Source organism: Rhinoderma darwinii, chromosome 1, assembly GCF_050947455.1.
Source record: "Rhinoderma darwinii isolate aRhiDar2 chromosome 1, aRhiDar2.hap1, whole genome shotgun sequence".
NCBI lineage: Eukaryota > Metazoa > Chordata > Amphibia > Anura > Rhinodermatidae > Rhinoderma > Rhinoderma darwinii.
Window position 1 is genome coordinate 412,759,743 of NC_134687.1, and position 23,865 is coordinate 412,783,607.

The following is a 23,865-nucleotide window of genomic DNA, read 5'->3' on the forward strand; positions in this document are numbered from 1 at the left end:
CAAATACACGGAACCCCTAAAAATGGTTATAGTATCGTACTAATCTTTCCGTCTCCTTTTTTATAGTTATCTTTAAATGAGCCCAATGTACACATTCCTTGTCTATAATCATGTTAACTATAAAGAAATACAGCAGTGCTTGTAGCTCCATAACCAGGGGACAAAGTTGCAACAGATAATATATCACTTCCCCCTTTCTAATTATTTTCTGATTAGATTTTTATAGTACATGACACTGGGTTTTAATGAACAGTGACATACACCATCCCCTTGTGCCCTTCACTTGGCATAGCACAGCATATCATTTCTGCCCAAAATATGACATTAATAACAACGTGCATAACTGTCAACAGTCCTGTTTTTTGCAGGACTAGCCCACAAATTGGACTGTCTCACTTTTCTCCTTCTCCCTCTCCCCTCTCCATAGACTTGTATGGGCAGCAAGTAACCTGAATTGTTGGCGAGCTGATAATCTATCTCGTCTGTCAGGATAGATTTAGCAGTAAATTCAGTGAGTGAACAGTTTAGGACTGGGGGGGTGCCTGATAAGTGGAGAAAGAGGCATTTTTCTGGAATAATTTGTATTACAAAGTTCCTTACATTCGTATATATATACTATTAATTTATGCAGTGTTTATTAAAAAGACAGTGCTTATTTAAAATGTCCTTTGATTTGGAATACAATTATTTTGAAAGTATGAATGTGTATTATTTTTTTAAATGTATCAGTGAAACTGAAGTGTTCCGTCTGTAGGTCAAATGCAATAAAGAAGAAATCCTGCCTCCTTACATTACTTGAACTCGAATTGGTAAAACTTAGTTATATAGGTCATTCAACCTGTCCTCTTTCTAAACTAAATAATGGATCTATACAGTAGAGAGCTATTATTCCTTTCTCGGAATGTCATACATTTATAGAAATAGAAGTTAAATGTTACTATTGCACCTTTTAGCTTTGAAGTGGTCTCAGTGTTTGTCACCCATTTTTCTTGGTGCTTGGCCTGACATTGCACATTATTTGTCCCCAAGTTGGCCACAAGCGCAGCACTGTATTTTCCCTGTCGTGACAGCTTTGTGGAGATTTTGTCAAGACCAAAGCTGTGCTTTGTGGAATTCATGTAGATCTCAAGAGTCTTTGGGTAGAAATTGTAAGCCAAACAAGCCACAAGGTGGTTTTCCTTCTGAGACTTCAACACAAACACTGAGGGTGAAGTCACTTTGTTGTCATCTGTGGCGGAAGAAAAATTTACCATTAAATAAAATAAAAGCTTTCATAATTCTACGAGAACAGCAACACACCCAAAGATAAATATTTTATCCTATGAAGACATTAAAAGCAGTGCAAAAAGTTTAATAATAAAGATGTTTGAGAGATTAATAGCAGATATAAATGCCCCCTTTTGGCACTGACAGAAAAGCACAAGTCTTTTTATAGACATAAATCCCATCTGCAGTTGAAAAAAAAACAAAAAACTTTTTATGTGTTATATATAAGGGTTAAAGGAAATATCCCATGTGCAGTTAAAAAAAAGACAGATTACTTTGCATATCTAAAAAATAAAGTTATGCTAATATGTTACTTTAAGAGAACTTAACTTTTAATACAATGGGTTTTCTGTGTTAAAATAGTTACAATTTTTCTGTTTTTAGCTTTTCATGCAAAGTGCTGACAATTTATATACGTTATAGATTGTAATACATTAATATTCAAGGGTGCGGCCATCAGCGAACATAAAAACAGTAATATAAGGGAAACTCAAATATTTGTTTGCAACAGTACTATGGCTGTAACGCCCAGACCTAAGTTTCTTCAGAACCAGACACGATCATCTTCATAGGGTCCCATGATGATCTACGTTGATTTAGTAGAACTGCAGATGGTCTGGGTGTCGGGGCTTTAATACAAACCCTAAAATGAGGCTGTATTACAGCCATGTGAAAACAGTCTAAAGGAAATACTAAGCCAACTGAAGGAGCACGCTGATTATCAAATGGTCATATGTATATCACATCAGTAATAATAAATGCATGAATCCTGTTTACTATTAACAAGCGCCCACCTGGTTCCACTGTCAGCCTGGTACCTTGTTGAAACTCTAATGATCTCGCACCAACATGCACACTGATTCATTGCTTTGTAGAAATATTAATCCTGTAGGCTAGAACTCAAGTAACTCTAAATAAGTAGTATTTCTATTTGTTTGTTTTAGTTAAAGGGGTATTCCCAACTTAAACATTTATGGCATATCCACGGTATATGTCATAAATGTCTGATAGATGCAGGTCCCACCTCCGGAACCTCTATCCAGGAAGAAATTGGATAGAAAGGTGGCCACATATTTGCACAACTCTCTCTATTCTGTTCTATGGGGTTCAAGGAAACAGCCAAAACTTGCTCGGATGTTTCTATAACTCCCATGGAAATTAATGACTAGGGTAACGATAGGGTAAAGGTGCAGCAACAAACCAGTGTTGAATTTCCTAGTGCTTGCATCAGGGTTAAAAAAGAGTTTCATTCTAGCACACCATATGCAAATTAGCTTTACCGTGTCCGAACAAGGAATTGTCTGACATTTAGAGCCCCAAACCCTCCCCTCTGCAGTAGATTAGAGAGTAAATGTTTCAGCAAACTTTTTACATGTCATAGTGACATGTCAGAAGTTTTGATTGATTGGGGTCTGGGTGCTAAGAGCCCCGCCGATTGCTAAAATGAATGGTCAGAAGCGCTCACCTGAGCGTCTTGCCTCTTCTGCTGCAATCGGCAATCCTAGTATGCCTGAAGACGGGCTCACATTGCAAGTCTATGACTGCATCATCAGGCTCAAGAGCCGAACCTAATGAGGCAAAGCGCTCGGATGAGCGATTCTGACCCTTTCGTTTTTGTGATGGGGGGGTACCTCAAGGACCCCCACTGATCTAAACTTCTGAAATGTCATGACATATCAAAAGTTTGCTAAAATGACAGTTAGGCCATGTTCAGACGTGGCAGAATTTTTCCGCTGCAAATGTTGGTGCAGATTCGGAGCAATTACGCAACGAATCTGCAGCAACATTTGCATATTTGACAGGTAATTCAGACGTTGCAGATATCACAGCAGACTTGCCACAGATTTCAGTTTTTGCATTGCAAAGGCTGAAATACGCAGTGAAATCCTGCTTCTTCTCTGAATGAGCATGCTGCGGAGGGAAAAATCTGCACCGCAGCCTAATTTCCGCTCAGTTATTTTCCGCAACGTCTGAACTAAAAATGTATAGAAACAAATGTATAGAAACAAATGTAAAAAACGGCTGCTGCAGAATTCCACTGTGGCTGTCAGCAGCGGAATCCAACAACAATTCCGCCACGTCTGAATGTGCCCTTACTCTTTAAGCTGAATAACTGTGTAAAAATTACATATATTACATACATTTTACTGATTTGGAATTACAGAATTTTATCCAAAGTTTATAGTATGTCTTTATGGAGAACATGCCACTATTCAGAAAAGTAAACACCCAGAGTGGCGGAGTACCTAAGCGGTGACAATGGGGAATGGAGAAGGGGTGAGGAATTACTAAGGTAAGTCTCTTACAGGCTTGTTTTTTCCTATTAAGGGCTACTTTTAATGAGGATATTTAAAAAGATAGCTAAGAGTTACGACAGCTGCTAGAAGTACCTTACAACTGATGCACAGAGAATGTTCAGTTTCTTGGTTGAAAGTTACTAATAGTATTTTAGTGCTATTTAGTTTAGTTGCTACTAGTGTTATAGTTACTAACAGAAAGGTCACTTACTTTGAATGGTTTCCAGTTAAGTTCCCTTGTCAAATGAAAGGTTAGTATCCTTTGCTCACAGTGAGACACAAGAGTTCAAAAACTGGTTCCTGAATTTAATCAATGAACATGAACATGATGTTCTTAGATAACATTTTGATCAAATTGTATAAGCCCACTTGCCACTTTACAGCGACCTCTGATAAGTGGGTCCCTACTCTATTGGTTGCAGCATTGCATGAATGTGCCCGGCAGCACAATACCGCACCCGCAGAGGGAGCAACCCAGAGGCCCAGAAGCACCCCTGCTGCCAGGCCAAGTCACCTTGGCTCTGGGCCATGTCCCCCCACAAGTGCAGCACCACAGCAACAGACACCACCACACAGCACCACAACATGTGAAAAGATGGAATGAACTCACCTTTAGATGTGCCCCCAGTTGCCAACTGAGAGTACAAGAGCAGAAACACTTATGAGATCATTCCTTAATTAAAATCCGCTGGGTTAAAAGCGTGGAAAAGTGAAACTGTATATGTTCATACTTCACAAATATGGTCTCTTGTATATAAGGCAAAGTAATGCAATCCAAATGTAAAATAACGAAGGCATAATACAACTATTATGTCAAATATGTTCATGTAGCACCGGTACTGTATGTATTCCAGCAAATTTTCACATCTATTCAATAGTCTGCATTTTGTCATTATTTCATAACTACATTTAAGCGTTTTTTTCAGTGACACATAAAAAAAATAAAAACAGCAACAAATGCCATTTTTTATTTATACTGTTATAAAAAAAATTAAATAAACCTCCATCAAATAAGTACTTAAAAATGATGCATTAAAAATGTGTGACTCCCTCCAAAAAAAAAAGTCCTCAATTATTCATGTAAGTTTAAAAATAAGTAATGGCTGATGGAATGTGAGTAAGTAGAAAAAAAAAAAAAGAATGCACTTAGTCCTTATGGCTAAAATTGTCATGGTCCTTAAGGGGTTAACAGTAGGAAAGTTACGTTAGGGTAGGTGAGAGAAGATAGGAGGTCCAGTGGAAAAAGGCACGCTGTATGGAAGACAACCTAGGTGCAGTCACAGACGAGGAGAGGAATCTGGAAAAATTGTGAGAGAAATGTTGAGATTCTTAGAGAAAAGGGAAAGGTGGCTAGAAGTTTATGCTAGAGCAGGATAGAGGTAGCCTGAGAGTAGGGGGAGATATGGTAAAGCAGGCAGATGAGGATGTAGATATGATTCAAAAACGTGTTCGGTGACAGCACTCAGTACACCATCAGATATGAGAAAAGTGTTCTTTATTCCAACATGCAACGTTTCGACCGTCTCAAGGCTTAATGTTAGCCGAAACATTGCATGTTGAAATAAAGAACACTATTTCTGATGGTGTACTGAGTACTGTCACCTAACAAGTTTTGAAATTGTATGCTGGTGTGGGTGGGTTGGATGAAACTCACCAGGTTACGTGCAAGAAACTAATATCTACTAAAGGACTGTTCCCACCATCCCTTTATTTACGGATGAAGATATGGTCAAGATTGAGGCAGGTGTAACAATTAGATAAGTTGGAAATAATATAGAAGTATTAGGCCCCATGTACACGAACCTGATTTTGCGGCCACAATTCACCCGAAAATCCACGGGTGAATTGCGGCCCCATTCATTTCTATGGGCCCATGCACCCGACCGTGGTTTCCACGGTCCGTGCATGGCCCAGGAGCCTGGACCGCAGAAAGAACGGACATGTCTTATTACTGCTGTGTTCTGCGGTGCAGGCTCATAGTAATTAATGCACGCAGCCTTGTGCACGGCCCACGATTTGCGGGCGGCCCGCGGGTGACACTCCGCGACCATCCAACCCAAAAAATTACGACCGTGCACATGACTACGGTCGTGTGCATGAGGCCTAATGTAAAGAGCTAAAATGAGGTTGGAGGATGATTGAGAGGAGGATTTACGTATGGTAAGAGACATGCAAGAAAATCTGGAGATATGGTCCGAGTCAGGTAGAAAAAGGGGGAGGAATGTTGCCTGGAGCCAGAAGGAACAGTAAAAGTAGAGGAGACAAGGTTATTGTCATGTTAAGAGACATGCAGGTCTCTCTTACAACATAATTTTTTGCTTCATAGAATAAAATAACAGGTTTAATTATAAATCATTCAGCCATACCATCAAAACCACCTGCCTAATATTGTGTAGGTTCCCCTCATGCCAGCTCTGACCTGTTGAGACATGGACTCCAAGAGCCCTCTGAAGGTATCTTGTGGTACATGCTCCAAGGTTTTAGCAGCAGATTTAGTCCTGTAAGTTGCTAGGTGGGGCCTTCATGGATTGAACTTGCTTTTCAGCACATCCCAGATATTTAAACGTATTGAGATCTGGGGAATTTGGAGGCCAAGTCAACACCTTGAATTCTTTGACATATTCCTCACCAATTTTTGCAGTGTGGCAGGGTGCATTATACTGCTTAAAGAGGCATTGTAATTATGGAATACTTTTCTATCATTGCCAGCATTAACTTTTTCAACACTTTTTCAACACTGTGGAATCAATTCAGATGAAAATCAATAAGCCCTGGGCGCCCATGACCCTGTCACCGGTTCACTGGTTGTTCTGCCTTGAACTTATTTTGGTAGGTACTAACCACTGGATACTGGGAACACCCCTCACAAGGCCTGCCATTTTGGAGATGCTCTGACCCAGTTGTCTAGCCATCTCAAATTGGCCCTTGTCACCTTTGCTCAGATCCAATGATAATAATGAGATAATCAATATTATTCACTTTCAAGTCATCTGATAGTGAGGAAGTAGAGGCAATTGAGGCTTGTCCTAAAAGCGACAGCTACATACAGGCCTCCTTCATGGTGAGTCACATGACCAAATGGCTCACCTTTCACTATAAGGTGAATAAAACTAGCCCTACTTGCTAACTAGTCACATTAGTATTAGTCCCATGACCCGATATGACAAATAATCCAATAAATGCAATATGTTATTGCCTAAGTAAATAAAATGTGATGTGTATTTTATTATTATTATTATCATCATCACTATCCCTTCCCATTATCTAGGATTCTTTCAGAGAGTAAAGTAGCACTAAAAAGTGCACATCTGTCATTCGGAAGTTTATAGACCGGCTAGTTGCTGACTTCTTCTACTGTGGTGATGCTGAACTCATAACCTACTGTATATAAAATCACATCCCATTTGAGCTTCATATTGTGTCATGTCCTTTTATTTAGGATCCATAGAAAAATAGGATACATACCTAACAATATTATTGTAATATGGCACCTATGGTATCAGCTGTCCAACCCTATTTGCGTATCTGTATTGTATTTATTCTATGTAGCCATGCAGTGTTACATTAGGCCTCATGCCCACTTCAGTTTTTTCCTTCAGGGTGCTATCCGTTATTGTCACAGATAGCACCCTGAACCCATTCATTTAAATCGGGCCATGCACACGTCCGTTGTTTTAACGGAACCGTGCGGCCGTTCCGTCAAAAGTAGTGCAGGTCCTACTCCTGCCCGTTTTTGACGGAAGAGTCTCGGCCTTTGCATTGAATTTGGTCCGTGAAACAACAGGCTGCACACGGAAGCCATCCGTGTGCAGCCCGTGTGTGACGGGACCGTCATTAACGGCTGTACAACGGCCGACGGAAGTGTGCATGAGGCCTAAGTCTGAGTCAATAATAATACTTCTTTGACGACAACCATTGTCATTTTACAGGTAGACAATTGGCCCTTAGGAGACTCCTTCCATGCTGTCTTCCATGCATCTACCAATCTATGACAGAGAAATTATTAACAAATATGATTATTGCAATATAATTGATAACTTAACATAAAAAAATTTTTTAAGCTGGCTTACATGTCCAATTACAGCTGAAAAAAAAATGTCTATATCATCTGGTAGAGTTTTAGAGTTTTAGTACTACTCAGATTTGTGTGGTACATATAGTGCCATGCTCTAGAGCACAGTAATAAGTTCCTGTGTCGGATCGTTGAATGTTTCTCATTGTCAGTGGAAAGCTTTGGCTCTCCGGGTAATGACTGGCAGAGATCCGCTCCTTGTACTCCTTATCCAGATCTTCTTTCTTGGATTGATCATGAAGAAGGAATATGATAGATCCGCCAGGCTTCTGGACATACCAGATTAATACATACTTGGTGGATCTGTAGCTACAATTCAAAGTTATGGAGTCCCCTTCTCTTACTGTCTCTTCTGTATAACTTTTTGACACATCATTGCCTTGAACACAATATGTTAATAAGAAAAAATAGATAAGAGTGGAATTCAGAAATGTGCAAAATTTGAGGTTCATTTCTGTAATAAAAGAGTCACAACAGCTGTGATGTTGAAAGCTTTTCACCTTCCTGTAGATGTCTGCCACAGTACCGAGCTATAGACACCTGTGTGCTACCACTACTTATACCACGCCTTTAGTCATCTAGAGGAGAACTGAGTAAAAAAAAACCCTATGAGCACAGGTTTACCACATATAAGACCTGTAAAAAAAGATGTTGAAAAACTGCTAAAATATTGCAGATGTAGCCATCTTTATTTTGACTTTTAATGCATTAAATACGCAGTGTCAAGAAACTTTAACTTGACTTTTTCAATGAATTTTCAATGGCGTTTGTTGTGTGATATCACGCTGCAGCACGTTATCAGAGTCAACAAAAAGATAGCTACATCCGTATGTAACTGGAAGCCAATTCCAAGAGAGCATCATCCGTTCATAAATCGAGAACTGAGCCATATTACTGGATAACATCCTCACTTTGTTGGACGTAAGCATAAATGTGAAAAAAATATATAGTTAGGGTTAATTGAGTTTTCATATAAAGATGTAGCTATATTTAACTTGACTCTTAGCTATGAACTACAATACAGATCCATACAATGAACTACAATACAGATCCATACAAGATAAGTAATGCAATGTATTTACAAAGTCACTTAACTGATATGTAAAAAATTACATACATTATATAGACAAAAGTATTGGGACACACCACTTACTCATTGAATTCAGGTGTTTCATTTAGTCCCTTTGCCATAGGTGTATAAAATCCAGCACCTATCCATGCCGTCTGTCTTTACAAACATTTGTGAAAGAATGGGTCGTTCTAAAGAGATCACTGAATTGCTGCGTGGTTCTGTAATTGGATGTCACTATTGTAACAAGTCAGTTTGTGGCATTTCCTCCCTCCTAGATATTTCACGATCAACTGTGAGTGGTATTAATGCAAAATGGACGCGTTCAGGAACCTCAGCAACTCAGCCAAGTTACAGAGCGAGGTTGTTGAGTTCTGAGGCACATAATGCATAAAGGTCACCAACACTCTGCTGACTCAATATCTGTAGAGTTCCAAACCTCCTCTGGCATTATCATCAGTAAAATAAAATGTGCGCCGGGAGTTTCATGGCATGGGTTTCCATGGCCGAGCACCTGCATGCCAGCCTTACATCACAAAGCACAATGCCAAGCATCGGTTGGAGTGGTGTAAAGCGCGCCACCACTGGACTCTGGAAACATGTTCTGTGGAGTAATCAATCACCTTTCTCTTTCTGGCAGTCCGATGGATGAGTCTGGGTTTGGCGAATGCCAGGAGAACGTTACCTGTCTGAGTGCATTGTTTGGTGGAGTAGGGATAATGCTATGGGGTTGTTTTTCAGGGGTTGGTCTAGGCCCCTTAGTTCCAGTGAAGAGAAATCTTAATGCTTTAGCATACAAAGACATTTTGGACTAATGTATTCTTCCAAGTTTGTGGGAACAGTTTGGGAAAAGCCTTCTTTTGTTCCTGTAGGACAGTGCCCCAGTGCACAAAGAAAGGTCCACAAAGATATGGTTGGGTGAGTTTGGTGTGGAAGAACTTGACTGGCCCGCACAGAGCCCTGACATCAACCCCATCAGAGACCTTTGGGATGAACTAGAACAGAGATTGCGAGCCAGGCCCTCTTGTCCAACATCAGTGTCTCACCTCACAAATGATCTTCTGGATGAATGGGCAAAAATTCTCACAGACACACTCTAAAGTCTTGTAGAAAGTCTTCCCAGAAGAGTGGAAGATGTTTTAGCTGCAAAGGGATAACCAACTCCATATTAATGCCTATCGTTTTAGAATGGGATGTCATAAATTCTCCTGTAGGTGGAAAGTGTAGATGTCTTAATACTTTTGTCCATAAAGTTTATGTAAACTGTAAACTTCAATATCAAAATTGCGCCTATATGAATCAAGAAATTTAATTTATACATTTGAATTATTTGTCTCATGTTGTTTTTTCAATATCCACTCCCTGCTAACCAAGAAATGTTTCTATACAATTAAGTCATACAATTTATCAATGTGAGACGAGTCACCGAGTGCAAAGTATTAGAAAGCTCATTTCAGAATTGCAGATTATAGAACAATGAACATGCTTCCATTTATTGTAACATTTTTCCATCGTGCCTGCAATAATTGAATATTGCTCAAAAAACGGTATGGTATTGTATTTTTATTGTACATTCACAGTATAGAAAATCATTGGTGTTTCTGAATATAAATCTCTTGATCAAGTTCTTACTTTCTTTCATGTCTTTGCTCCTATGACTAGAATAAGTTTTCAATGCTACATTGTTACTTTTAAACACTGCTGTTACTTATTACTTGATCTACTTGGTTTTGCGGTAAAGCATCTGTCAGTTGAAAGAAGGTAAAGTTAACTGCATGAAAAGGGCATTTAGTTATAGGTCATCTTGTTTTGCCTTTTTTTTTTTTAACTAAATCAAATAATAAAAATCATATGCTTATGTATATTAAAAGTGTAGTCCAGTTTCAGTAAATAATTTTTATTTTTGATATAATAATAAGAAATTATTTTCCAATATAATTTTTATATTAATTTCTCACAGTTTTTTAAATCGTTGCTTTTTGTTATTCAGTAGGAACATTCATTGTTTACTTTCAGTGGAATAAAATTCTGTCCTAGTCACGCTATGGACACACAGATGCAGGGTTCGTTACAGTTGCAAGTGTATAAGAGCTGTGTCGTCTACTGATCCCAGCAGCTGTGTGTCCATCACATGATCATGGATGGACAGAGTTTCATCCACTCAGAAATTAATACAGTAAGTATGTTGGAAAACTTAATTACACAAAAAATAACAGAAATTTGCTGAAATTGGACAATCCTTTTAATTCATTAATATCATTATATTGTGAAGAAGTTCTGAAGTCAGCAGACCATTAAAGAGGTTTTCTGCCCCACAGACATTATGACTTGCGAAAGTATTTGAATTAGATTTTATGTAATGAACCAGACAAAGTAGTCCAAATTGTTACAGTCACAAATTGTTACAGTGGAATGAAAGAAAAGCGATTCTGGCACTGTTTTTTGAGTATTTTTTTTTTTTTTGGGCATTCAACGTGCAGTATACCAAATTTGTATCATTTTTTTATATTTTACTACAGGAAGGAATGTTCCCCTCCGCCTTCCTAGAGCCTTCCTAGGGACAAACATAGCGTTTCCCATGATGGCCAAAAAGTTCAATTTTAGTCTCTAGCTAGAGAACCTTCTTCGAGGATGTTACACGCCGTGACAGGCGTTTATCCCAGCATCGTGGGAACAGATGCATTTACCTATCTTTGCCCCTGCATAAGATTTATCTCTTTCTTGCTCCAAAGCCTCCGATAGTAGAGGCTAATTGGCCTAATCTCCCCTGAAGAATTCTGGCCTCAAGGAAACACGTCGGGAGAAGGCATAATACTTGTTGCCTGGATACACGTAAAAGGAAAAAAGGAGGTTTCCCAGTCCCCTGCTAAAGGATCGAGATGGACTTGGATACATTATAGAACGGGTAGGGGGGTGGATTACCCCAAATATACCTCTTGAAAAACCTCTTGCTTATGTAGTAATATTTGGAGCTTTGTATCTACTCTGTAAAAAAGTGGTCACAACCTGCACAAATGGGTAATTCGTGACCAAACAGAATGTCATTTTTCTCTCACAAAAGGGAGTACAGTTTTATTCTATAAAGTTGTCCTTTGTGTATGTATTTGCAAATTTTTAACAAATAATAAGTAAAAGTTATATTTTATAAGCTCTATCCTCATTCCAGTGATTGTTTTGCCAGCATCTCCGGCTCTGACAAGCTAATTTCTATCGGAGAGCTTGTCATAGTCGGAAGCCTGTGTGAAGAGTGTTATAGAAACCCCAAAACCCAGCGATCTGCCCCTTTTCTGCCCACTGACCAGTGATCACCACCTTCTCAGCCGAGGAAGAATATGAAATGATGTGTTACAATACGGACAGCTCGATTAAAAGTGAAGCGCAGTTCATGCTTTCATCTTCATCCATTTCCAGTGACTCTGAGTCTGCACCCCCCCCCCCTGTCAGTGCAGACTCACGTCAGTGAGCTGACATGGGTAGCTGCGGACAACTATACCGCCCAGGTGCCTGAATTTACAGGCCAGGCCAGCGTTAGGATGTTCTGTGTGGAGCTAGCGCTGCCGTCACCCTCAATACTAGTCTCCACCTCCCCCTCTCCGAATACCTGTTGGCGCGCGGCGGCGGCGCTGTAATTATTGTCTTCCGGCTAAGCTGAGCCACTTACATTTAAGAATAGCAGCCACCAGCCAGTCACAGACGGGAAATTGAGCTTGTGTGAGTGACAATTATTGAGTGTGTCTATGTTTTTTTGGCTGACATGATCACTGTACTAGGCTACATAAGTGATGAGTCTCCCTAGTACAGAAATCATGTCAGCCCACAGAGAAGTAATCAGCCCCTACAGTAGAGGCTGATTAATTCTGTGTGGGCTCTGGGCTTACATGATTTCTGTACCAGGAGCTGATATAACTTATGGAGCCTAGGGGCTGATTATAAGCCCCTAGTACAGAAATCATGTCAGCCCAGGATAGGGGATACATGTGTAATTGCTGGGGGTCTGACCATTGGGACAACCAGCGATGAGTAGAAGGGGGGAGACCGGAATTCCTCTTAAACGTTCGATAAGAATGGAGCAGCGCTCCATTGATTTCTATGGGACATCTGAGACCGCTGTCTCCGGCCGCTCTATAGAAGTCTATGGAGCATATGTCGTTCAGGTGCGTACCAGCGCTGCATTTTCATTGAGCACTTCAGGGGAATTTCTGTCCCCTGTTCTGTTAGCTGGGGGTCCGAACGGTCAGACCCCCAGCGGTCACACTTTTATCCCGTATCCGTTAAAATAGCTTTTTTTTCTACCCCGCCCTTACACAAAAACTGTGATATAAGTTAATTAATAAGTACATTTACTCCAAAATATTAAATACTAATCAAACTACATCCCATCCCGCAAATATCAAGCCTCCATACGGTTACATCGACAGAAAAAATAAAAAGTTATTGCTCTTTGAACACAACGATGCAAAAACAAATTATTTTATATTAAAAGTGTTTTTATTGTGCAAAAGTAGTAGAACATGAAATATACATATTTGCTATCACCGTAATCGAATAGAACCATAGAATAAAGGTAACATGTTATTTGCACCGTACAGTAAACGGTGTATATTTAAAATGCAAAAAATATTTGTCGAATTGCTGTTTTTTTTTCTCCATTCCTCCCCAAAACTTAATAAAAGTTAATCAATAAACTATATGCAAGTCAACATAGTTACATTAAACTATAACTCGTCCTGCAAAAAACAAGCCCTCATACAGCTATGTTGACGGAAATATAAAATAGTTATAGCTCTTTGAATGCGACGATGAAAAAATTGCTGGGTCATTAAAGTGTCCCTCTAAAGTTATCCTCCCTCCCGATCTGACATTGGGCATGGAGAGCTGTAACTGCACGCTGGGCAGTGCAGTTACCAGGACAACTGTACGACGCCCCGCGAGTATCATGCACGGGTCCTACTTTAATTATTAGGACCTGTGCCCGCCCAGTGTGCAGTTACAGACTCTCCATGCTCTATGTCAGATTGGGTGGGAGAGTATCTTTTGAGTATGGCTGGGCAATTAATAGAAAAATAACAGAAATCGAAATTTAGCGCAATTAATCGACGTCATCTTGTGCATTTCGGTTTTCTCAATTATTTTTATTTTTTCCAGGCATTATTCTGTGTGGAGGGCAGTTATAGGGGGCATTATACTGTGTGCGTGCAGCTATAGGGGCATTATAATGTGTGGAGGGCAGCTATAGGAGCATTATAATGTGTGGAAGGCAGTTATAGGGGAATTATACTGTGTGGAGGGCAGTTATGGGGGGCATTATACTATGAAAGGCAGTTATGGGGAGCATTATACTGTGTGGAGGGCAGCTACAGGTACATTGTACTGTGTTGCGGCAGCTATGGGGCATTATACTGTGTGGTGAGCACTATGGAGGCAGTGGCAGGGGGTATGTTATATACAGTAGTATACAGCATGTTCGGGCGATAAATATTAATTCAATGGTGTAGCTTGCAAATAGGCGGTGTGGTATGAAAAAATGGGTGTTGCCTAAATAATCGTTCATTAATGGTAATTGGGGTTACATGTTCCATTAATTGTAATTTTGATTAAGGTCATAATCCCCCAGCCCTACTTTGGAGGTACACTTTTAAGGCCAAAACAGGCTGGTCTCTCAAGGGTTAGCCTACAGCACTTCATTTTTACGGTGCTCTAGTTTAAGTGCCCTAATAGCTTTACACTGACAGGACAATACACCGCAATCAAACAATGGCATCTTCAAGTCCCTAACCAAATGCCTTTTTTATGGAAAAACAAGAACTACACATAATTGGTATTACCGTGTATGTGGTTTTTTTTTCATCTTGCCTACCAAAACACAGAATAAAATCTGATCAAACGGATTATGACTGATTTTCGTCCAATATATTTCACAGTCATAGAAGCCGCTGCAGAACGGTACTCCTAGATGGGACACGGTTAGATTGTGCCACACATTCGCAGGAAAGTTTCAAATGGTAAGGACTACTGAGGTGTGGAACAGTTAAGTTCCAAATCCGTCCAAGCCAACAGGACCAGAATTTTGATAGGCTGTATAAAATAAGATCATTAATTGCCCACTACTCCCGCAGTTTTTCCCAAGTTTATACCCCCAACAAAATATTTTGGTGGATGAATCATTAGTGAGTTTCAAGGGTAGACTGCACTTCAGGCAGTATCTACCCAATAAAAGAGCCCGGTACGGCATAAAACTGTACAAACTATGTGAAAGTGCCACCGGTTACACCTACTCTTTTAGAGTTTATGAGGGGAAAGACTCCCATATAGATCCCCCAGAATGCCCCCCCTTTCTAGGAATTAGTGGAAAGATCGTATGGGATCTTGTTCATCCTTTGTTTGGCAAAGGATATCATTTATATCTGGACAACTTTTACAATAGTGTCCCATTGCTAAAAGTTCTCTCGTCCAGATCCACATTGGCGTGCGGAACAATCCGCAAAGATAGAAGGACCTTCCAAAACTTTGCTGTGTCAGACACTGAAATTAGGAGTGAGCAGAGCTGTCTGCAGCGATGATCTGCTGCTCCTGAAATATAAGATTAAAAACACAAAAAAGGCCATACTCAAAAATTGGGCAGGTATAAGCCCAGCAGGACGCAGACAGGTCAAAAATGCTGCTGAAGGAAAGTGCTCAGGTGTGTTAAATAATAATAGCCACACCCACTAGCCTTGAGGGCTGCTGCTCCTGAAATATAAGGATAAAAGTGATGTCCTTATACTGACCAGCATTCATGACAGCAGCTGCAGCCATGTCCCTGTATGCGGATCCACCACCCAAGTTCCCCAACCATTTTGTGTGCAGGAGTACAATAAATACATGGCTGGCGTTTATCAGGTCATAAAACCATACAGCGCCATGTGCAAGACAAAGGTGTGGTATAAAATGCTGTCTGTGCATCTTACACAGATGGCTTTATACAACGCCTTTGTCCTCTGCAGATATGCCGGCAGTGGGGATATGTTCCTGCAATTTCAGGAAAAATTTATCAAGGCCCTGATATTTGATGACAAGGTAGGAGATGGCAGTTCATCTAGTCCTTTCGTCAGCAGGACAATTCCCGGCCAGCATTTTCCCACAGAAATCCCCCCTACTGAAAAAAAAAACAGAAGCCCCCAAAAAAATTCTGTGTATGCGCCAAGCGAGGCATTCGTAAGGATACCACATACCAATGTGAGACGTGTCCCACAAATCCCGGCCTGTGCATTAAACAATGTTTCAAAATATATCACACATCCTTGGATTTTTCATTTATTTATTCTTTATCCACCTTTTCTGTCTCCCATACTGGCCATGACAAATCATTCATTTTTTTACAGACCAGCCCCATTGCTCATTTAAAATTTGCTCATTTAAAATTTGTAAAAAGCAACCTAAAACAAAACTAAAAATTCTCACTATACCATGAACCCGAGGGAGTGTCTTTCTCATCTAGGTTGCAAATCTGGGTGAGAATAATAAATCCAGATAAGATTGCTTGTCTCAGCAAATCTTTTTTTGTTGAGGCCTTTGAATTATTTTTTGGACTGGAGTTTATGGAATGGTGGGTAGGTTGGTAGTGGGACCTGCCATTCCCTCTCCCTCCATTGCAGGCTTTCCAGGTTGTCTCCCTTGGTTACTAAAATTAAAGTAATTATTGTTATACCCCTAGATGAATACCTAGAGGGTTGTCACTTCACAATTTAAAAATTCTCACTATACCCCTAGATGAATACCTTGAAAGGTGTTACATTACAATCTAAATCTTCTCACTATACCGCTAGATGAATTCTTTGAGGGGTTTAGTTTCCTAAAATGGGGTCACTTTTCTGGGTTTCTAATATTTTGACACCCCAAAGTTTCTGTTTTCATGACACAGGGCAGTAAATGCCATCGTAGTAGGCCTCAGATGTTGCATGGTGCTCTTTACCTTCTGAGCCCTGCCATGTGCTCAAACAGCAGTTCATGGCAACAAATGGGGTATTGCCATATTCAGGAGAAATTGCGTAACAAACTGTGGTTGCTTTTTCTCCTTTAACCTCTTGGGAAAATTATGAATGTAGGGCTAAGGCAACATTTTCTTTGACAAAATTGACATTTTCTTTTTTTACTGCCCAGTGTATGATACACCTGTGGGGTCAAAATGCTCACTATACCACTTGAAACATTCCTTGAGGGGTGTAGTTTCCCAAATAGAGTCACTTTTGGGGGATTTCCACTGCACCTGTACCTTAGGAGCTTTGCAAATGTGACATGGTGCAGAGAAATCAATCCAGCAAAATCTGCACTCCAAAAGCTAAATGGCGCTCCTTCCCTTCTGAGTCCTGCCGCTTGCAGTTTATAACCACATGTTCAGTATTTCCGTAGTCTGCAGAAGTTGCTTTTAAAATGTTTCAGTGCTATTTCCTCTTTTATTTGTTGAAAAAGTTAAAATTTTTTAGGTAATGCTACATCTTATTGGAAAATATTGTAATTTTTCATTTTCACTGCCCAATTCTAATGAAATCTATGAATCACCTGTGGAGTCCAAATGCTCACTACACCCCTAGATGAATTCCTCAAGCGGTGTAGTTTCCAAAATGGGGTCTTTTTCGGGGTGTTTCCTTTGTTTTGACACCACAAGACCTCTTCTAACCTGACATGGTGTCTGAAATATAATCTAAGAAAAGGAAGGCTCTCAAATCATCTAGGTGCTCCTTTGCTTCTAGGGCCTTTGTTTCGGTCTATTAGCACACTAGGGCCACATGTGGGATATTTCTAAAAATTGCAGAATCGGGGCATAAATATTCAGTTGTGTTATTCTGGTAAAGTCTTCAGTATTACAGGAACGGATTAAAATGGAATTTCTACAAAAAATTGATTCAATTTGCAAATTTCCCTTCCACTTTGCTTTAATTCATGTGAAACGCCTAAAGGATTAAGAAACTTTCTAAATCCTGTTTTGAATAATTTAAGGAATGCAATTTTTAAAATGGGGTGATTTGTGGGGGTTCTTAATATATAAGGCCCCCAAAGCTCAAAGCCACTTCAGAACTGAACTGTTCCCTAAAAAACTGGGCTTTTGAAATTTTCTTGAAAATGGGAGAAATTGTTGCTTATAAGCTTTGTAACGTCCTAGAAAAACAAAAGGACGTTCAAAAAAAACTATGCCAACATAAAGTAGACACATGGGAAATGTTAACTAGTAACTATTTTGTGAGGTATTACTATCTGTCTTATAAGCAGATAGATTTGAATTTAGAAGAATGCTAATTTTTGGCCATTTTCCCAAAATTTTGGTGTTTTTCAAAAAAAAATATTGAACATATCGACCAAATTTTTTCACTAACATAAAGTACAATATGTCATGAGAAAACAATCTCAGAATCGTTTTTATAGGTAAAAGCATTCCAAAGTTATTACCACATATAAGTAACACGTCAGATTTAAAAAATGAGGCTCTGTCATTTGGTCCAAAAGTGGATGCGGCGGGAAGGAGTTAATGCCCTCCTTACCCGATTTGTGAGTTTTGGTGTTGCAGACACAGGGGCCGTTCAGAACAGATGTATTTATACCAGGTGCGGACAAATACTGCATAGGGCCCATGTGCAAGTAATGTACTTTCCCTTTCCCCCAATATTGACAGTTACCTACACAAGTAACAAACATAAATAATACATTTAACTTCCATATTCAACAGTTCAGTATAAGGCTTCGTTCACATCTGCGTCAGGGCTTCGTTTCGATGTTCAGTTGGAGCTTTCCGTCGGAACAGAGCCCTGACTGACGCAAACTGAAAGCATAGGTTTCCGTTTCCATTAAAAATTGATTTCAATGGTGACGGATCCGGTCCCAATGGTTGCAGTTTGTCTCCGCTGTTCAAGGGTTCCGTCATTTTGACAGGATGAATACTGTAGTCGACTACGGTATTCATCCCATCAGTTTTTTTATGCTCAAATTCCAGTTTGTCTCTTCAAATTGTGCAATGCCTGAGGAAGGAGCTGGTACGACTCTGAAATGCGTAGATGGATACACATACAATGTAACAATAAACGTAACTTTTAACTTGATTTCTCCACTGACTAAATTGTTTTAAACAAGAAGTAGTGAGCAGCGCTGACAAAGGGCAGTTTTTTCATTTTTAAACTCACTTTGTTCTTCCGCTGGGACAGTCTCTTCGTTTATTTGCTGGGACAGAATCTGGCTGGACGCACCCAGCAGCTCCAAAGATTGTACTATAATACTACACTGCTTTTGGGACGTTGTGCTCCTAGCACAACAACCGTAGCTGAGCATAAACTTAGACTTTTATCTGGCTTTTGGAATGCAGTCATAAAAAAAATGACAAAATCGCTATGTCCTTAAATAGTCACTAACTTTTTTTTACAAACTTTACACAAATCAATAGTAGAAAAGAATATGAGAAACTTTGTAACATATCTTATTAGAGAAAATTGCCTCTTTCTCCACTTATTATGCTTCGTTCCTACCCCCTTTCTTCCTTCGTTCCTTCAACTCTGCTTCCTTCCTAACTGTTCACTCTGAATTTACTTATTTTTCCAACTACTCAACACAAGGCAAACTATTGTCTCACTTAAGGATCAGGTTACAGCTGCCCATAAAAGTCTATGGAGAGTGGAGCGGGAAGAGAAGAGCAGAAGCAGGATGACAGAGAAGCAGCGAGAGACACACAGAGGCACTGCTGCGGCTTCCAGTAAGACTTATATGTCACCCAATTGCTGGATTCACAACTACATTACTCATTACTGCTGGATGGTGGCCTCTATGATGCTGCTGTTTTTGAGAGTATGCTACAAAGAGATAGGGGTGCAGATTGTTCTCTTCTCTATGTGTGCAATGTATGGCAGACATCATAGCTGTAGCACTACGGTAGCTCAGAGAAAACTGAGTATTAGATAAACAGCCTGCAGAGGGGAAAACTGCTAAGAAATGGCATATACAAATTTTATAATGACCATAAATAGTGTTATTCCTCATGTATACACATACTGTATAACAGCTTATTGTGAAAAGTCACCTGAAAGGTTAGGTATGCTTTGAGGCCCAAACTAGCTGCATCCTTAATATGTACAATGCGTTGTGGTAGTGCTGCTACTTTTTGTAATCTTTTATTTTCAGATTGATCATTTTTATGTTCAGTCTGTTTTCATCTGAACTTTATCCTGTGTACTATATCCAATATAGTTGAAGACCAATAATAATGATGACTCTGAGGATATTCATGTATTTAGAGACACCTTGTGGATAATAAAGAGAAATACAGCAGCAAGCAGCCAATACACATAATACTTTGAGGACCAAATGGGGAGGCAGGTTTGACCGAAGCTACCATATGCTGCACAGATTTTTCTATGGCTGCAGAAATTTCTGATTTAGGACGGATTCACACGAGCATGTTCGGTCCGTGATATACGGACTGTATGTCGGCAGTATTTCCCAGACCGAACACACTTCAGGGACCTGGGCTCCTAGTTACTCCCTCGCTGCGGGAAAACTGTTCCATATTGTAATGATGTTTTTAGTACGGGACAGTTTTCCTGCAGCGAGGCAGGGACTCCTAGCGCCATAGATAACTATGACGCTAGGAGCACGGCTCCCTGCAGTGTGTTCGGTCCGGTAAATACTGCCGACATACAGACCGTATATCATGGACCGAACATGCTCATGTGAATAAAATGTCCTTATTATTATACAGGAGACAAATGAAAGTTAAATTGAGATATATTTTGCCAGTAGAAAAAAGTTAAGAAGTCGTGGCTTACACTTATGTGGTAGAAGTTGTAATGTTCACAAAATATCTATTATACTAGCAATGTGTTGCAGGAAAAATGTATCACAACAATGTTTTTTCTATTATTTGGTATTTTTTTCAGACTGTTATGTAGTGCATACTTCGTTGTGCAACAAGTCCTATTTTAGCAGGACAAATCTACAAAATGGACCGCCAAAAGAAGTAAAGACTATGCTAATTTGTATTTAATAAATACAGTTTAAAAATAGGGCTGACTTAAATGACTCATTATTTGTAATTCAAAAGTTAGTACAGTAAGTATGTTAGGGTATGTTCACACGCGGTGTTTTCAGGCGTTTTTAGGGGCGTGAATACAGTTTCATTCAGACGGGCATTTTTTTAGGCGGTCGTTTGAAAAAAGGCGCGTAAAAAAAAGCCCCGTAATAAAAAGTGCATGTCACTTCTTGAGCCGTTTTTGGAGCCGTTTTTCATTGTGTCAATAAAAAAACAGCTCCAAAATCGGCTCCAAAAAACTCATCAAAAAACGTTTGATGCTTTAACCCCTTCCCTTTTTGGCCACTTTTGACCTTCCTGACATAGCCTCATTTTTTAAATCTGACATGTTTCAATTTATGTGGTAATAGCTTCGGAATGCTTTTACCTATCCAAGCAATACTGAGATTGTTTTCTCGTGACACATTGGACTTTATGTTACTGGCAAAATATGCTCAATACATTCAGTATTTAATTGTGAAAAACAATTAGCATTTTTCTAAATTTAAATGTATCTGCTTGTAAGACAGGCAGTTATACCACACAAAATTGTTGCTTTTTAACATCCCCATATGTCTACTTTAGATTGGCATCGTTTTTTGAACATCGTTTTATTTTTCTAGGCCGTTACAAGGCTTAGAACTTTAGCAGCAATTTCTCACATTTCCAAGAAAATGTCAAAAGGCTATTTTTACAGGGGCCAGTTCAGTTGTGAAGTGGCTTTGAGGGCCTTATATATTAGAAACCCCCAATAAGTGACCCCATTTTAAAAACTTCACTCCTCAAAGTATTCAAAACAGCATTTAGAAAGTTTCTTAACCCTTTAGATGTTTCACAGGAATTAAAGCAAAGTAGAGGTGAAATGTACAAATTTCATTTCTTTTTGTAGAAATTAATTTTGAATCCATTTTTTTGTAACACAGATGGTTTTACCAGAGAAACGCAACTCAATATTTATTGCCCAGGTTCTGCAGATTTAGGAAATATCCCACATGTGGCCCTAGTGTGGTAACAGACTGAAGCACCGGCCTCAGAAGCGAAGGAGCACCTAGAGTATTTTGGGGCCTTCTTTTTATTAGAATATATTTTAGGCACCATGTCAGGTTTGAAGGGCTCTTGCGGTGCCAAAACAGTGGAAATCTCCCAAAAATGACCCCATTTGGGAAACTACACACCTCAAGAAAATTATCTAGGGGTATAGTGAGCATTTTGACCCCACATGTTCATTGCAGAAATTATTGGAATTAGGCCGTAAAAATTTAAATCTAAATTTTTTCAAAGAAAATGTAGGTTTAGCTAATATTTTTTTCATTTCCACAAGGACTGAAGGAAAAAAAGAACATTTGTAAAGCAATTTCTCCCGAGTAAAACAAATACTCCACAAGTGGTCATAAACGGCTGTTTGAACACACGGCAGGGCTCAGAAGGGAAATAGTTCTTTTTGGCTTTTGGTGCTCAAATTTAGCAGAAATGGTTTGCGGAGGCCATGTCTTATTTGCAAAGCCCCTGAGTGGACAAAATAGTGGAAACCCCCCACAAGTAGCCCCATTTAATAAACTACACCCATTGAGGAAATTATATAGAGGTATAGTGAGCATTTTGACCACACAGGTTTTTTGCAGAAATTAGTTGAATTAGGAAATTAAAATTAAAATCAACATTTTTTCAAAGAAAATTTCCACAAGGACTGAAGGAGAGATAGCACCATAAAATTTGTAAAGCAATTTCTCCTCAGTATGGCAATACCCCATATGTGGTAATAAACTGCTTTTTGGGCACACAGTAGGGCTCAGAAGGGAAGGAGTGCCATTTGGCTTTTAGAGTGCAGATTTTACTGGATTGGTTTCTGGGTCACTATGACGCATTTGCAAAGCCCCTGTGGGACCAAAGCAGTGTAAACCCCCCAGAAGTGACCACATTTTGGAAAATACACCCCTCACAGTGTTCACCTAGGGGTGTAGTGAGCATGTTTACCTTGCAGGTGTTTTGCAGAAATTAGTGTGCACTCGATGCTGCAGAGTGAAAATGGGATTTTTTCCATAGATATGCCAATATGTGGTGCCCAGCTTGTGCCACCATAACAAGACAGCTCTCTAATTATTATGCTGTGTTTCTTGGTTTTAGAAACACCCTACATGCATGTGGCCCTAATCTTTTGCCTGGACATTTGACAGGGCTCAGGAGTGAGAGAGTACCATGTAAAATTGAGGCCTAATTTGGTGATTTACAAAGTATTGGTTCACAAGTGCAGAGCTCTGATGTGAAATAATAAAAGAAACCCTTGAGAAGTGACCCCATTTTGGAAACAGCACCCCTCAAGGCATTTATTAAGAGGTGTAGTGAGCATTTTCACGCCACAGATCTTTTCCATAAATGATTGATCTGCGGATGGTGCAAAGTAAAAATGTAAATTTTTCCCAAGATATGCCATTTCAGTGGCAAATATGTTGTGCCAAGCTTGTGCCACTGGAGACACACCCTCAAAAAATTATTAAAATGGTTCTTCCAGGTATGGTGGTGCCATATATGTGGAAGTAAACTGCTGTTTGGGCACGCTGTAGGGTTCAGAGGGGTGGGAGCACCATTTGGCTTTTGGAGCGTGTATTTGCTTGGTAATAGATTTGTTTGAATATTGCTGGTGTTTCCATTTATAATGTGGGGGTACATGTAAGCTGGGCAGAGTACACCAGGGGCATAGTCAGGTGGTATAATAATTGGTTTAAAAGAATCAATAAAATAATCCATAGATGTGTGTTACGCTGTGCTCAATCCTTTCTGCACAGGCCAGTGTTGTACTGATAAATGTCCTTCCTTATCCCCCTTTTGGTCCACGCTCCGCACCTTCGCAGTTTGGGGAAATTTGCTGGGAAGTGTTGTCCTGGTATAATGCGGGCACCCTCGCTTCCAGCAGATATGTTTGAACCCTCCGCTTCCTGGTTCCCTAATTTTAGAGCCTTGATAATTTGCCTCTTGAAACAGAAGAAATGTTCCCCTCGGGCCGGCACAACTGCATATTTTTTTATTTCCTGAATTATTGGAGCCTTAACTAATTTTATTTTTTCATAGACGTAGTGGTATGAGGGCTGTTTTTTTGCGAGACGAGCAGTCGTTTTTATTCGTACCATTTTGGGGTACA

General features: G+C 39.7%; 1 protein-coding gene across 1 annotated transcript in view; it reads right to left on the reverse strand.

Annotated features, from left to right (window-relative positions):
* Window positions 1-1,224: 1,224 nt before the first annotated feature.
* The window catches only part of LOC142759487 (olfactory receptor 4E2-like), a 44,555-nt gene continuing 21,914 nt past the window's right edge, over window positions 1,225-23,865 (reverse strand). The window contains exons 3-5 of the mRNA XM_075861738.1: window positions 4,174-4,198; window positions 2,732-2,834; window positions 1,225-1,228 (exon numbers count right to left, since the gene is read on the reverse strand). Coding sequence (XP_075717853.1) covers window positions 1,225-1,228; window positions 2,732-2,834; window positions 4,174-4,198 — 132 coding nt within the window. The remainder of the gene's footprint in view (window positions 1,229-2,731; window positions 2,835-4,173; window positions 4,199-23,865) is intronic.